This window comes from Nesoenas mayeri (assembly GCF_963082525.1).
Source record: "Nesoenas mayeri genome assembly, chromosome: 23".
NCBI lineage: Eukaryota > Metazoa > Chordata > Aves > Columbiformes > Columbidae > Nesoenas > Nesoenas mayeri.
The window spans coordinates 4,757,247-4,773,565 of NC_137574.1; the positions used below are offsets into that span (position 1 = coordinate 4,757,247).

General features: G+C 45.8%; 2 protein-coding genes across 6 annotated transcripts; both read left to right on the plus strand.

Moving 5' to 3' along the window:
- The first annotated feature begins 133 nt into the window (after window positions 1-133).
- Window positions 134-11,667, plus strand: RBBP5 (RB binding protein 5, histone lysine methyltransferase complex subunit). 4 transcript variants are annotated; one of them, XM_080358142.1, is made up of 14 exons: window positions 134-236; window positions 364-389; window positions 495-667; window positions 1,670-1,810; window positions 2,265-2,427; window positions 2,867-2,976; window positions 3,128-3,247; window positions 3,496-3,649; window positions 3,759-3,830; window positions 4,231-4,348; window positions 5,033-5,102; window positions 5,217-5,446; window positions 6,515-6,709; window positions 9,379-11,667. In XM_080358142.1, the coding sequence occupies exons 1-14, from the start codon at window positions 218-220 to the stop codon at window positions 9,405-9,407; spliced, it is 1,620 nt and encodes a 539-aa protein (XP_080214268.1). In that variant the 5' UTR covers window positions 134-217; the 3' UTR covers window positions 9,408-11,667. The 4 variants fall into 4 exon arrangements, with proteins under 4 accessions (XP_080214268.1, XP_080214270.1, XP_080214269.1 ...); XM_080358144.1 differs by having other exon boundaries at window positions 6,515-6,592; XM_080358143.1 differs by having other exon boundaries at window positions 1,670-1,694; window positions 1,794-1,810; window positions 6,515-11,667.
- TMEM81 (transmembrane protein 81) lies at window positions 11,661-13,844 on the plus strand. 2 transcript variants are annotated; one of them, XM_080358145.1, is made up of 2 exons: window positions 11,661-12,121; window positions 12,490-13,844. In XM_080358145.1, the coding sequence occupies exon 2, from the start codon at window positions 12,677-12,679 to the stop codon at window positions 13,478-13,480; it is 804 nt and encodes a 267-aa protein (XP_080214271.1). In that variant the 5' UTR covers window positions 11,661-12,121; window positions 12,490-12,676; the 3' UTR covers window positions 13,481-13,844. The 2 variants fall into 2 exon arrangements, with proteins under 2 accessions (XP_080214271.1, XP_080214272.1); XM_080358146.1 differs by having other exon boundaries at window positions 12,493-13,844.
- The last annotated feature ends 2,475 nt before the right edge of the window (window positions 13,845-16,319 follow it).

Here is a 16,319-nt window from a genome sequence, read left to right on the forward strand (position 1 = left end):
CGCCGCGCTCCCCATCCCCGCCGCCGGGCCCGGTGGGTGAGGCGGAGCGGAGGCGGGAGGTGCCGCTGAGCCACCGGTGAACCGCCGGCGAACCGCGGCGCCGGAGGAGGAGAGGAGCGGAGCGGGGGTTCGTCAGGCGAACAGCGGGGCGGCGCGGCATAGGCCCCCGGCGGGGTCCTTCGGCGACGGGGACGGAGGGAGCGGGACGGCGGCCGCGATGAACCTGGAGCTGCTCGGTGCGTGCGGGGCCGGGCGGGGGCGGCCGGGCCGGGGCTCGTGTGGAGCCGGCGCCGCGCCGGGGGGGCAGCGCGGTGAGGCGGGGGGCGCGCCCGGCTCAAGTGTTGTCTTCGCGTTTTGTTGCAGAATCCTTCGGCCAGAACTACCCTGAGGTAAACGCCCCCCCCCCCCCCCCCCCCCCCCGCCCCGGCCCTCCCGCTGCAGCCGGCGGGGCCGGGCTGATGTGATGGCCGTCGGGCTGCGCTCTTCCCCCGCAGGAGGCTGACGGGACGCTGGACTGTATCAGCATGGCCCTGACTTGCACCTTCAACCGCTGGGGAACGCTGCTGGCCGTGGGCTGCAACGACGGGCGCATCGTCATCTGGGACTTCCTGACCCGGGGCATCGCCAAAATCATCAGCGCTCACATCCACCCCGTCTGCTCGCTGTGGTGAGAGGAACCGTAGAGTTGTTTCGTTTGGAAAAGCCCCTCAGGATCGAATCTGACTGTTCCCCCATCCCTGGCACCACCCCATGTCCTGAGAACCTCATGTCCGTCTGTCCAACCCTCCAGGGATGGTGACTCCAGCACTGCCCTGGGCAGCCTGTTCCAATGCCCCACAGCCCTTTGGGGAAGAAATTGTTCCCAATACCCAATCTAAGAGGCTCATTCTGTTTCAGAAGAACTGACCGTGCTGTTTAGTCATAGTTGAACTCACAGCTTATGTGCCAGCTGTGAAAGGCTCCTCTCATTTTTGTTAGAAATTGACCATTCCTGTGTTTACTGAGCATCAGGTGCTCTGATACAAGGGGAGGAGAGGTAGGTGCTGATCTCTTCTCTTTAGTGATCAGTGACAGAAGCCCAGGGAACGGCAGGAGATGTGCCAGGGGAGGGTCAGTTGGACATGAGGAAAAGGTTCTTCACCCAGAGGTGCTGGACACTGAACAGGCTCCCCAGGGAGGTGTCACGGCCCCAACCTGACAGTGTTCAAGAATCATAGAATGCTAGGGATTGGAAGGGACCTCGAAAGATCGTCTAGTCTAATCTCCCTGCCGGAGCAGGACCACCTAGATGAGGCTACAGAAGAGACTGGACAACGTCCTCAGACACACGGGGTGACCTGTGGTGTGTCCTGTACAGGGACAGGAGTTGGACTCCCTGATCCTTCCGGGTCCCTCCAGCTCAGGACATTCTGTGATTCTGTGATACCCAGGTGGCTCTTAACACCTGGGTGTGTTGCTTGCTGCAATGCCAGCCCCTTGCGGGCTCCTTTAAGAGCATTTGGAAATATTTTAAGCTTATTAAGTTTTTGGATGCTGTAGCTCAAAGGTTATTTTTAAGACTAATAGATTTATGTTTAAACCTTTGTCTGATAATTTTAAACTCTTGGTGAGCGTATGTTTTACACATTTCAGTAGTAACTTTATCTTGAACTGCATCTCATTACTGTAGCTGGAGTCGAGATGGCCACAAACTGGTGAGTGCTTCGACCGATAACATCGTGTCGCAGTGGGATGTGCTCTCTGGAGACTGCGACCAGAGGTTTCGATTTCCTTCACCTATCTTGAAAGTTCAGTACCACCCTCGAGACCAGTAAGTCCTGAGAACAAAAGGTTTAACGCTCTCATTTTGGTGGAACTGATGCTCGTTAAAATGTTTTTAGTGCAGTTTGCAGAGTGGTTTTTCCAAATCTTACGATTTTGGTTTATCATCTTGTGATTAGCACCCTAACTACATTTGTTGTGACCCTTTTTATTATGAAAATATCAGGGTGGGAGGAGAGTAAGCAAGGAAATGATTCTTGGAAATGTGTGTAGAAATGTCTCAGTGAGTTTACAAGTTACAGCATAAACTTGGAGATGTTTCCAGAACCAGAAAGGAAATTAAAGTAGACGTTAGCTTAATGTCATGTTGATGAAAAAAACAAAAGATGAAAGAGATACAATTCTGTATTTTTTGGTGTAGGTTGAGATTTTTTTCCTGCTTCTAAATGTGGAAATTCTTTTCCAGAGAAGAAACTGCTAACTCTTCTTTTTCTGCCTTGCAGAAACAGAGTATTAGTTTGTCCCATGAAGTCGGCGCCGGTGATGCTGACACTGTCGGACTCCAAGCACGTCGTCCTGCCTGTGGATGACGATTCTGATCTCAATGTCGTGGCCTCCTTTGACAGGAGAGGGGAATACATTTATACGGGCAATGCCAAGGGGAAGGTGAGACCTCAGCGCATGGCACCGGATGCAGTAGCTTAGATTATCTCCCATCTTTATCAACATGTTTAACATTTCTGGGTTGTGTTCTTTCTTTTAACGTACAAATAAGGCTTCCTGAATGTCTCTTGAATAAGTGATATAGCGTTGATATGATCTTCTGAATAAAACATTGCGCTTTATCTTTGACGAACTCTAGACTATAATCTTTGTCTGAGTTAGGTCTTTGTGTTGCTTTTGTCTTTGACCATATTTGTTGGATCCTTTTCCAGTGTAGATAAACCAATATTTATGTCGCAGAAACTGTAGTAGAACTACAGTTGCAGAATCCCAACTATTCCTGTGTAGATTGCTGAGGCTTCTCTTGTCAGGGTTAAAGGTTCTAAAGGGGGAATGAGTTATAATGAAGACACTGATTGCCTTCTGTCTTCTTAATCTTCAGATCTTGGTCTTAAAAACGGACACTCAGGATCTTGTTGCTTCCTTCCGAGTGACAACTGGCACCAGCAACACCACCGCTATCAAATCGATTGAATTTGCTCGGAAAGGAAGGTGAGTGACTTTGCCTGGATTGAAAACTATAGAGTAGATTGACAGATCATATAAGGTCTTAAAACCCCTCATAGTTCTGTCATGGAACATATTCTGATTCTTTTCATTTTCTTTGAATTCTAAAGCATGTTCTGTGCTCTGCTTCCCGCAGCTGCTTTTTAATAAACACAGCTGACCGGATAATCAGGGTGTACGATGGCCGTGAAATTCTCACTTGTGGACGGGATGGGGAACCTGAACCGATGCAGAAGCTGCAGGATTTAGTGAACAGGTAAGAGGCAGCAGAATGGCTGCTCAGCCTGACTTGAGAAGGTGAGGTTTGTGTGCTGGGGAAGATTATTCATCACCATCTTACTCAGTACAATGAATGGACGCTTTAATTTGAAACGTATCTTTCACAAGTTGATTTGAAGGTGAAATATTTGTGGGTGGGAGTATGTGAGTTCACAGTCTGAAGAACAACCCCACAGTCTTCCCTCCTCCACGCTGTTTAACTTGCAACGTCGCCTTTGCACGCAGGACCCCGTGGAAGAAGTGCTGCTTCTCTGGTGACGGTGAATATATAGTGGCAGGTTCAGCACGACAGCATGCCCTGTACATTTGGGAGAAGAGTATTGGAAACCTGGTGAAAATCCTCCACGGGACCAGAGGAGAGCTGCTCTTGGATGTTGCAGTAAGAAAACCATCCGCTTTTACCGTGTTTCTTGTTATTTTGAAAACTAAGCTTTTCAATTCCATTTACCAATGAAGCTCCTCCGCTTTTCTCTTTCAAATAAATCTAGTGGCATCCTGTCCGACCGATCATAGCCTCGATTTCGAGCGGCGTGGTGTCAATATGGGCTCAGAACCAAGTGGTAAGTGGTTTAGATCATTTCCTGAAGAGGATTCTCCCCAGCTGTTGCCATCCTGGTAGGCTGAACAGTTTAACCTTGAAATCCTTTATTAAATCCCCATTCAACAACCTCTTTGTAGGCTGAACAGTTTAACCTTGAAATCCTTTATTAAATCCCCATTCAACAACCTCTTTAGGTTCACCTGCTTAACCTGACGTGTGTTTGCTCTTCTGGTGAACATGAGGAGGGAACTCACACCTGAATGAGGCTCAGTTTTTGTGATCTTGCATGTGACAGCACTTGCATGTGCTGTCGCTTTCTGGATTTTAATGCAGAATGAGACTGTAATTTTACGAGTCCTTCTACAACTGCTGTTTCTTTTGCATAAGGTAAAAATTGTTTTCAATTTGCTGTGGTTCAGGAAAACTGGAGTGCCTTTGCGCCCGACTTCAAAGAGCTGGATGAAAATGTAGAATATGAAGAGAGGGAGTCAGAGTTTGATATCGAAGATGAAGATAAGAGTGAACCGGAACAGACAGGTACTGCACAAACTGTGTTTCTATGGAGCAAATAATTTGTAGTTGTAATACATGATCATCATAAAAATTAAAAACTAGTGGTTATGGTAGTTATGCAGGGGTGGTGCTTGACAAAGCAGGAGCGGGTAAATGAAGATATACGAGCTAACACAATTAATGTGGTTCCTGCCAATTGACATGCAACGTTTTTTTTAGAAATGCTTCCCCTCTCCAGTGCATTTTTAGGCAAACAGACGATATCGGTGCTCAGGTTTGCTCTCAACAGCAGTGCTGCTGGATCTGCAGCAATAGCAGCACAACCTCTGCCCGCTTGGTGGTGCCAAAAAGACGTGTACTGATGATCTAGTAAACGGACTGGAGTAGGACCAAGGGTTGGACTTGATGATCTCTGAGGTCTTTTCCAAGCCGGTCCATTCTGTGATTCTGTGTTTGAATTAAGCATTAAAACAATTTTCATCTGATTTAGAACAAGTTTAGTGAAAACAACGAAACATTAAAAAGATGTAAAATCTTTTCTCTCGCTTCGTTACTGGTGTTTTATGACAGTAGGTCTGTGTTAGAACAGGTTTGTTTTCTGCTTTAGTTCTCACTTCTGCGTGCTTAGACATTTACACACAGTTGCATTATTTGTGACTAATTTGGCCTTTTTCTGTCTACAATTCACCTTTTTTCCCTGGTTCTCAGGTGCTGATGCTGCAGAAGATGAAGAAGTGGATGTAACTAGTGTGGATCCCATCGCTGCCTTTTGTAGCAGGTGAAAAAAGAATTATTTTGTTTAAAGCATGAATACAAAATGTATCACTATGTTTCCCTGTATAATATGTTATCACAACCCCTAGTTTTAAACGATTTTTTTTTTCCTGCAAAGCGATGAAGAACTGGAGGACTCCAAAGCTCTGCTTTACTTACCCATTGCTCCTGAAGTTGAAGACCCAGAAGAAAATCCCTACGGGCCTCCACCGGACGCGGTTCAGAGTTCTTTAGCTGATGAGGGCATGGGTTCTGAGAAGAAGAGACAATCCTCCTCCGACGGACCTCAGGCACCAAAGAAGAAGCCCAAAACCACCAACATTGAACTCCAAGGAGTACCTAACGATGGTGTGTAGAAGCTGCCGTTGTTTTAGTGCCTATTCCTCATCGGAGATGGCTTTTAGCTTTGTCTGAATGCCCCAATTTGAGGAGGTCACTCCATAATTTTGTTCTGCTCTTGGAGTCACATCTGACAATGGGTATTGATAGCCAGCAACTCAGCAAATTTTGCTGGTGTTTTTCAAGGTGGGAAATATAACAAAGGCAAGTGTAGAGTCTTGCATCTGGGTAGGAACAACCCCAGGTTCCAGTATAAGTTGGGGAAGGACCTGTTGGAGAGCAGCGTAGGGGAAAGGGACCTGGGGGTCCTGGGGACAGCAGGGTGACCGTGAGCCGGCACTGGGCCCTTGTGGCCAGGAAGCCAATGGGACCTGGGGTGGGTTAGAAGGGGGTGGTCAGTAGGTCAGAGAGGTTCTCCTGCCCCTCTGCTCTGCCCTGGGGAGACCACACCTGGAATCTTGTGTCCAGTTGTGGCCCCTCAGTTCCAGCAGGACAGGGAACTGCTGCAGAGAGTCCAGCGCAGCCACCAAGATGCTGAAGGGAGTGGAGCATCTCCCGTGTGAGGAAAGGCTGAGGGAGCTGGGGCTCTGGAGCTGGACAAGAGGACACTGAGGGCTGACCTCATTAATGTTTACAGATATCTAAAGGGTGAGTGTCAGGAGGATGGAGCCAGGCTCTTCTCGGTGACAACCAGTGATAGGACAAGGGGCAATGGGTTCAAACTGGAACACAAAAGGTTCTACTTAAATTTGAGAAGAAACTTGTTCCTGGTGAGGGTGGCAGAGCCTGGCCCAGGCTGCCCAGGGGGGTTGTGGAGTCTCCTTCTGTGCAGACATTCCAACTCGCCTGGACACCTTCCTGTGTAACCTCATCTGGGTGTTCCTGCTCCATGGGGGGATTGCACTGGATGAGCTTTCCAGGTCCCTTCCAACTCCTGACATTCTGGGATTCCATGAATGAGAAAGGGCATCCTAAAATTGTAATTTTTAATGCTATTTGTAAACGCTCGGGGCTGCACGTGCTGATCTAAGCATCCCAAGAGGTAACTCCCTTTGGCAACGCCTTATCTCTCTACAGAAGTCCATCCGCTGCTGGGTGTGAAGGGAGATGGTAAATCCAAGAAGAAGCAAGCAGGCAGGCCTAAAGGATCAAAAGGTAAAGACAAAGATTCTCCATTTAAACCGAAACTCTACAAAGGGGACAGAGGTGCTTTACCTCTGGAAGGAGCAGCGAAGGGTAAAGTGCAGGCGGAGCTGGGACAGCCTTTGACAGGTAAGGAACCCAGCGCGAGCGGCGTTGGCTTGCTTGGTGGCCTTGCTTTGTACACACCCTTGACTTAACGTAGTCACAGCGTTTTATCTTCCCAAACGGCGCTTGCTCACTCCGTGTTTAGCTGCTGTCAAGGATAGGCAAAAATATACATATTTTTTAAGCGGAACTGCTTTCAATATTTGCAATAAAACCAATGTCCGTGCCTCTGTTGCTGCATATAAAGAGTAGGGTTTTTAATAGAGGCTGAGTGCTATTTCAAAACCAAAAATCTTTTGATAATTTCAACCTTTTGGATAACTTCTATCAACTCATATAAACGGTAACGATGTTTGGTTCCAGGGAGTCGATTTTGAGGAGTAAATAATGTAGATAGTGAAGGACTTTGAAGCTGAAATCGCTATTTTGTGCCATCAATACCAGGCAAAGTAATGAAGAAGAAAAAGTTCTGTAAGCAGAACTAGGAAGCAGAGCATCAATAATTGCTTGATAAACGAACCCTGAGATGAAATTCAGGAGCTAAATTTTCTATTCCTACCTATACAGCAGCCTCAGTTAAATTCCAAAAAGTACAGTTGCTGTCAATGAGGATAGATTTTGGTGGACTTTTCTCCTTGTTTTTGGTCACCTTTTGTTGGTTGTGTAGTGCAACAGAACTGTTGGCAGTCACTTTTATTGGGGCCCAGACTTAGGGAGACCAAGTGTTTCCCATCTGTCTCATTTGCTGCTTCAGCTTCTTATTTGGGCAAAGTTCACTCAAGCTCCGTAAAGAAAGCATTTGGATTAAGTGATACGGACTCCACTGGTTTTTAGACGGTAATAAAGAACTCAGGGTTGATATATGAACCGTTTTAAAGACACAGTGTAACTGATCTACCCAATTTTGCATTTCCTTGAACGCAGCAGCTGCTGCTGTGGATTTTAGACTGTACAGAAGTGGTTTATTCCTTCCCTCACTGCTGGTCCTGCGCTACCCACCTTGCTCGTTGTCCTTCCTGCTCAGCTCCTGTTATGTCGCTTGTACTAGCACCGCTAATTGCTATTTGCAGAGAAAGGGAATGCGATAGAACAAACTTAGTCTGTACATGGAAAACTCTGGCGGATGTTTTCTGGGCTTCTGTTTAATCCTTTCACGCTGTACCTTGCAAAATCCAGAAATGAAACAGCCAAGAGTATCTTCAGCCCTTGTTTGTAATATGGGATGTACTGAGTGGCTTCTAGTATCAGAATTACAGGACAAGGGGATTCCCTTTTGACTTCTTAAGTCACAGGGGGCATCAAGGGTGGTTTGAAGTTGTCTGGGTTGTGCGGATCCTTGGGTGTCTTTGCTGGGATCTGTTACATGTCCTGACTGCCCTGTTGGGCCAGGCTGGACAGACAAGTCCAGCTCGAAGACCGAATGATTATAACCGTTAGTTTCATCAGCAGGCCTGTTGATTGCTTTCTTTTATCATGTGCTAATGAATGTGACTGTATGCAAAAAGGATATAAATTTCTCATTTCACCCATCTGTAGGAGTTGGTAGAACTTTCTAAAATGGACTTTTGCTCTTTGTTGCTTGTAAGCACTTAAAGGTATTTTTCCATAGTGGTTTTGTTTAGCTTGATGGAGCTATAGGCAAATAATTCATATTGCTACGATGGACTTGTGTCTCTCATTAGAACCTGTGGTTGTGTTCCCCTCTGCAGTACTGTTGACTTGAGAGGATCCAGTAGATCCCTGCAGTAGATTTCGGTAGTCAGTGGTGGAAGTGTCTGTGTGAGTCGTGCTAAGAGAAGAGCAGCTTGTCCGCTGAGAAAAAGTCACTTGAATCTTTCCAAACTCACCGTAGTCGCTTAGTCCCCAAGGTTCATGTCCGCCTTCCTTTATTCTCTTATAATTCCTATTTTGGGCAACCAACCTTTTCTTGGGGTTCCCGCTGTTCCACCACGTGCAAAGTCAAACAGCCACCTGCAACCAGACCCCCTTTGCTGTCCCTCGTGCATGACGCCGTTAATTCCGCTGGTTCCTCGTGCTGTCGCTTTCTGAAGTAACTCAGCAGTTGCTAAAACACGACAGATGTTTCTCCTCTGGAAACTGTTGGTGTCTTTTTGCAAAGCTTCATGGCCAACACTTGGAGCCTTCTAGAAGTTTGTCTGTGTCGCTGTGCGGTGCCGTCCAGCAGTAAATGTTGTTTTCTTAAAGCTGCTGCGTCACAATCAGGTTTCCAGATAAACCAACTGAGAAGCTTTGATCCATTTTATAATTTTCAGAATAAAATCTTGCGGCAATCTGGTTTAACCCAAACTTAGTCAGAACTTGTTGTGCTTTTGCTCTGAGATTTTGGGCTTGATAAAGCAAAAGAAATTTTGCACCAAGGTAAGTTTGCTCGCAACATCGTGGAGTAAAAGCTCCGAGTTCCTTTGCCACCTTGCACGTGATCTCAAATACAAATGCAGTAATACCAGAGATCTTAATTTGTCGTAGGCAGTATCTTGTTGATTAGATCTCATTCTTTCAAATGGCTTTGTCTAGAAAATCTTATTCTCTTTATTTTATTTTATTTTATTTTATTTTATTTTATTTTATTTTATTTTATTCTGGAAATGCTACCATATTTGGTAGTCTGTGGTTTCTGGTAACATCAGGTTGAGTCCAGTTACTTATTTTTCATCTGTCTTTGATCTCTTTAGCAGGTGGTGCAATCTCAGAATTGTTATGAAGACGCTCTTCTTTATCTTCCTGTATTCTTTCCTATATGGGCACCATAATGCGGAAAATAGCTGCGACGCTCGCTCAGAGCGGACTGACTAACACAGCAGACTGGTGGTGGATTCAGGGAGTGACTTTTGTAAGAGATGAATCTGGAAGAGGAAACGCCTTCATTCCTCCTTAGCTGCCTCTTCGGCGAACGGTGTAAAATGCTGACGCTCAGGTCACGCGATTTGCAAAGAGACTCATTTGGAACTGCCTTTGTGGTGACAGAAAGAACTATATTTAAAGCGAGCCGGTACCCAACACTCTGCCACTCCAGAGCTTATCAAGCTTATCTTCTAAATACATTATTTTTTTGTTCCTGGATTGAAGAATACCCAAAGTGTGTATTTTTATTCCTGATACCGTGTGACTCTGTATCCCGCAAACGTCCCTTTCTTTGCTGTTAATTTGAATTTCAGTGAGCTAGAAGCCCTTCAGTGCCAGTCGCATCACCGTACCGGCTTCTCTGTTTGCTCGCTGTGGTGTCTGATGTGCTTAGTGACCCACGGCTGCTGATTATGTGCCAGGTTTGATTTCCTCTCAGGTGGACAGAGATCTAATGTGAAGAATCAAGACACCCTCTGAAGGCTGCGAAGACCGAATCTTCATATTGTGAATATTTTAGACGCGAAGGATGACTCTGCTTATGGGAAAAGGAACAAGTGGAAGGACCTCTAGCTAAAATACTGGGTTTCTGTGCTTTCTTCTAGCCTGCGGTATGAAAAGCTGTGCTGGCAGTTCCTTTTGGTCCTTGCAGATGTTTTTATTCTGTCTTTTTCTGTGAGGTGCCCTCCCAGAAACAATTGGTTTCCTCCTAGCTGGTAGATACTGGCACTTAGAGAAAACAGAACCGCTATTTCTCTGAACTGAGAGCGTAGTTTTGCAGGGGTTTTGTCCCACTTCTGGATCAAGAATGGCAGAGAGATGCTTTAACCTTGTGTTCCTTAAAGATGGTTGTAACATTTTCTTTGTGGCAATGAGAAGAGACACTTTACCCAACGCCTACAGCCTGACACTTCTCTGTACCAGACCAGCCTGTTACAAGAAAGCTCTCATTCCTAATGCCCCTTGTTTTATAGACTTTTATACTTCCTATGCAATTACTTTCAGTTTTTCCCCAGATGTAATTATTGAGCTTATCTCTACATATTTAAATTTTCAAAGTATCCCGCAGACATTAAAAACCAAGAAGAAGAGTCATAAAGAGATTTATTAATTTGCAGTCGGAAGTATGCGGTAGTTGCATGAGATACAAGCATGGGAAAAGAGGGGACGTTTTAAATCAGAAGGCTTTTTAAATCTGCTATTTTCATTTCCGGCTTTGGTGCGCCGGCCTGTTTCAGTTAATGGAATTCAGTCCCATGCGTCTTCATTTCCTCTGTTCATTCTGCTTGTAGAATGACTCGCGGCTTTCCTGGAACGCTGTTATGTCAAATCTGCCCATACGTGGTGTGGCTGAGCCCACAAGCTTTAAAAGATGCACAGGCGATGGTTCTCAAGATGATTTTAAAGCATATAATATGCCCCAGACTCCAGCCTTCGTTTCTGTTCAGACTTCTTTGTACAGTGTATATGTCCTTGGTTTATTTTCTTCCAACTTCTATTTTATTTTTCAATCTCTGTAGTTTTGTACAATATTAGTCGGACACTGGCTTGATGGTAGCGTAAAGCAGTGATGTTAGTTTTTGTGTTTGTAAATAAAGAGCTATGTTTTATTTCCTAGGGCAAGTCTTGGCTTTTCCATCCTTTGTGGCTGTTCATCTTGTGACAATATTTAGGAATTTTACACTCCTGCGCTGCTGCAAATACAAACATATTGTGCCTTCCCCATTGCTGGGGATTTTCTGTTTGGTTGGGGGTTTTTTTAATAGTGGCTTTTAGCTGATCGTCTCTTTTCCAGAGTAAATGTGTGGTGTGATCAAAGCCCCGTAGAGCTGAGCGCATCCTGGCTGCTCCGAGCTGAACACGGAGCCTGCGGGCTGTGGAAAACACATCTACTACATCTACACAAGTCGTCATTGCAATAAATTAAAGACTGTTAGGAAGAAAAATGTGGATATTCATTACAGCTGTGGAAGAACGCGGCGATCCAAATCCTTTCTGCAACCAGTAACTCAGTCGCTGGTAAGGAGACACTGATTATTGAACTGGCTTGGCCGTAGTTCAATTACTCCATGAAAAATAAGTAACTTTGGGTTTTTTTCTTGAAGAACTTTTTTTAGTAGCGCAGTATTCTTTTGGAATGCTTGAGCACGAAGTGAATTAACACTGGGCTGCCTCATCTTCGAGCGTTTTGCTGCAGTATATGACTGGTTTGTGGTTTAGACACATCAGTCGAACGTGGGGATTTTGGCTGTAGGTGACACAGAGCTGGGGTCTCAGCTGTTGAATCCCTCCCGAGGCTGATAGGGGATGTCAGGAGCCTCAAATGATGTTTTTTAGGCTGAGTCCTCATTTTGGACGACTCGCTTTGTGGAATTCTTTGTTCTCCCTCGGAAGGTTCGGGGCCACATTCTGACCGGGGCAGCTGGACTGTGACATCAGCCCTGGAGATCCGAGTGACTTCTTGGAGCCCTAGGTGGAGATGAATATCATCAGTGATAAAACACTGCGCAGATTGCCTTCGATTTCAGTGCCAACAGATTATCTAGAGGTTGAAATGGTGCTTTCGTGATCTTGGTAATTTGGGGAGTACTTCGGATTTTGGGATATGTGTATATAAGACAGAACTGTAGAGGTGCTGCAAAAGGAGTTACGGTTTCCTTATGCTCAACAGCGTTATTTGAGGAGTTCCAGTAATGGTTACTTATTGCTTTATAGATTGGTGGGAAGGTTGAACTGGATCAGTACTTATTTACAGTGGAAATTCATCTAAAATAGTAGGTAAAGTCTTCCAGAGAAGGGAGGACTTAATATTTTTCAAAATTGTCAAATAGATCCCAATAGCTGGAATATAGTGGATTAAAACATTCTGCAGCTGTGTTACAAGAACTGGAATTCACAACTCACACTCCGACCGACATAGTAACATGTTGCATCTTCTTTAGCAGCATCGCACTTCACGCCTGTCTTGTTGGAGGCCTTTTCCTTGGCGGAAGGATGGTGTCTTGAAGACGATGCTGGTGAGATTCCAGAAACACTTAGTTTGAAGGTCTACAAAGAACGATTTTTTGGGTTTGTCTCTTTTTTTGACTACTGAATTTGCACAGCTTTAGCAAGCAGCGTGTCTGATTGATGACTGTGAAGACTTTGGGGAACGGCCACATCCTTGGGACGTTACTTGGTGTTTTCTATCTACCGTCGGTAGTTTGCTATGACTGGGTGACCATCCCGGCGGCGCTGGCGTCCGCTCCGGCCAGACTGGCCATCAACAGCACGTCCTGCAGCGTCACTTGCGGGCTGGGCTTCAAACAGGAGGAGTGGTGCGAGGTGACGCCAGCTGGTGAGAGGAAGGATTGTGTCATGCGCACGTCCCGCTGCCTGACCCACTGGTTTTGTGGCTTGCTCCACTTCACCATCCCCGTGGGCAAACCCTTCCAGCTCGCCTGCCAACCCTCGGACACGGCCGATTTCGATCGCCAAGCCTACCGCTACGTGTGGAAGTTTGCTCAAGGCCTCATCACCACGGAAAACATGCTGTTCAAACACCTCCAAAAGAACGATACTGTCCTTGAGTTTTCCCCTACCAGGGAGTCTGATGGAGGGACTTATCGGTGCGACGTGCAGGAGCTGAAGACGTTCAAACTCATCAAGAGGATCTATTTTGGGGTCAGGGTGATCCGGAGGGACTTAGTGGATCTGAACTTCCAAAAATCCCTGACCTGGGAACAGAAGCTAACTGCATACGGGGGGGAAGCAAACACAGTCAACATCACCCGCAAAGTGGTGCAAACAGAGCGGGAGTTTTGGCAGAGACAATTCTTCCACGAAGGTTTGATAGGAGCTGCAGGTGGAGTGGCCGCGGGTCTCGTCGTCATCGTGCCGCTCTGCTGCTTGTGGAAGATTTTGAGGAGGAGAGCTGCCAAGAGGAAGATTTAATGCCATTTCTTGCCTCTGTTTCTTTATTAATATCGATGCGGTATTTCATGGTGAAGTTTGTAAATTTTTCTGGCTGATGCAGTTTATTCCCAAGTCTTTCCTTAAGTGTCACAGTCTACAAAGTTAGGACAGGATTGTAGCACCAGAGCTTGAGTCTTAGCACAGCAGGACAAACAGTAGCTCCCGATGGGCCAAGTTGGCCTCCACATGATGTGAAAGGATGGTCTGGAATGGACACTGAGCCACAGAAACCACCCACTGCTCGCCACTAATGACCTTTCTGTGCTCCTCTAATGGGTCTTTATTTTACCTTTAGGGTTTGTTTATTTAGCTTATAACTGGCGATCCTGATTCCTGTCTTATTTCCTCCCGTTTCTCCTGCTTTGCCCAGAAGTCTGCGGTGATGTGAGCTGCCACAGTTGGGTAGATGGTGTTTCTCCAGCAAGAGGTACAAAGAAATAAAGACACTTTCAAGCTGGACTTGGAAACCAGGTTTCCTTGTTACCTGGTGGCTTTTCCATCAGACCCAAGTGGTCTCAGCAGCTGCAGGGCAGGGTGGGAATGAGGCAGGGACCCCCACTAGAAAGATTTATTCATATTTCCCTTTTGTAGAGCCCAGAAAACTGTATAATATCACCAAGCGATATCTTGAGTTTGCCCCGTTTCCTTTGGAGCGTGGAAGAGCGAAACAGGGTAGCACGAGCAAATTTCAATGTGAGCGCGGCTGCTTAGGAATGTAACTGGATGTTTCAAATCGTGACTCAGGGCTGAGCTCATTCCTAAAGTCTTTAAAGGAAGAGGAAGGGAAGAGCTCAGTGGCCTTGTGGATCTGCCGTTTTCCTGGTGATTAAGGAATATAAAACATGCAGCAACTCCATAGGGAGGATTGTTTCCCCCTTGGCAGCGGAATCCACAGAGGAGCCTATTAAATGCCTTCTCTTTCTACTTTCTTTCTCTTATTTTACAGTAAACAACTATATTTACTGAGCCTGTTTCCTTTCCCCCCTGCCCCATAACCTAAAGTACCAGAATGCAAAGCACACCCAGTTCTGGGGAAAATAATGATATGATTCTAATATTAAAGATTGAAGTATACTATTAAATATATATATGTATATATATATATATATATTTTACCAGAAGAACAAAAAAATGCTTTAATATAGAAAGAGTTAGATATTCAGGTAAATACCTTATTTGCAGAGAATCCTATACAAAAACAGACTTCATTATAGAGCGAAGCAGGTAATAAGTGTATCTGGACAATGATTTTTGGCCCCTGAGGTTGTGTTTGAGTGGAGAAACAAGCCTGACGTCAGGCTGCAATTCCCAGGTTGTTGTTCTACCGAGTCCTCTTTCTGCAGGGAGACTTTAACAGGTACAATAACCAGTTGAGGAACGTTGGGGGAACCGTTCTGCAGCGACACAAGGTGCCTTTGGAAGGTGTGCTGTCCCTTCCTATGGGGTGACCCTCTGGGAAGGGATGGGGGGATCCCACAGGGTTGTGACACACAAGGGACTGTGTGTCCTTCCATCTGGTCCCGTGGCTCAGAAGCTCCTGATGGATGATCTGCTTGTCCAAGGTTTTCTCGCCTCTGTTCCCCATCAGTGTCCTCTGAGCCAGCTCCACGATACCAGAGTTTCTCCCATGCTTGATGCCGCTTTGTCTTCGCTCTTCTCTTCCCTCTGGCTCTGCAATGCTTTTCTCTGCTTCTGTTCCTTAGCTGGGAGCACGTGCTGCTTTCTCTGAGCATTATTACCATCCTTAGCTCGCTGGGGGTGTCCATATCTGTGGTCAGTCCGCTTCGTTCTTCCGCCATTCTCAAGGCCCAGCCAGTTCTTGTGTTGGTTCTTCAATGGGAGGTGAAATAACATCTTTGTGTCTCACGCGCACTTATAGCATCAGTGTGGAAAAAACTGACTAAACTCCATGTTTTGCATTGGTTTACTGTTCATCTGGTACCTCCATTAGGTTATCTGGCTTCTTTTATCTTAAAATCTGTTGCTAATTGATTAAACCACCTCTTCTAAGCAGGGTGACGTTGACTCAGCCTTTTGCCCAGATTTAACACCGCAATGAGTGAACTCTGTGCACAACCAGCCCCGGATTTCTGTCTCATGAAACTCTTCTCAACCCCAGGAAATTCTCCTTTTATTTTCCACAGCCTCTGAAATGCAGGTACAGACATATATTGAGTTTGGGAGCTAATGATTCAAATCACCAAAGAGATTGTCCCATCTGGAAGAGCCGCTCTGCACTTTGTAATGTAAATGCAGGGCTTGTGTCCCGTGGGTTAGAAATGCAGAAAGATTACATGAAAGGTTCGAGACAATTTATTTCTTCACTGCTTAGCTGATGAGGTCAGAGTGGGAGCCAAAAGGGTCCTTCATCTTTTTATTGTGTCCTCCTTTATTTTATTTCTTTTTAAATGAGGGGAGCCAGATGCCTGGCACAGGAAAAATTAGTATATATATACTATATTTTTAATGGTTATTTTAAGGTGGAGGGCTGTGATGGACGGTGTGACTCTTGCTATCAGAAAGGGTGGGACTAGGCCTCTTATTGGCATAGTTGCTGTTTGAAATGATGCTTTTCCATGTGTGCTTTTGAGTTTTAATACAATCGAAAGTCTCTTGGCTGCTGGTGACGTGAGCAGGTCTGCTGGAGGATGGAGAGCAGCAAAGAGCTCCAGAAAGGGGAGCAGGGGATGGCAGTGAAAGCTGAAGCAACAACCCTCCGAACCTGCTTTCCTGTTTTCCCCATCCCTACATTTCTTTCCGTCTCTTCCTGTAATCTCCATGTTTTCTGAATCGCTGTCCCTGTTTTTGCCAACACAAC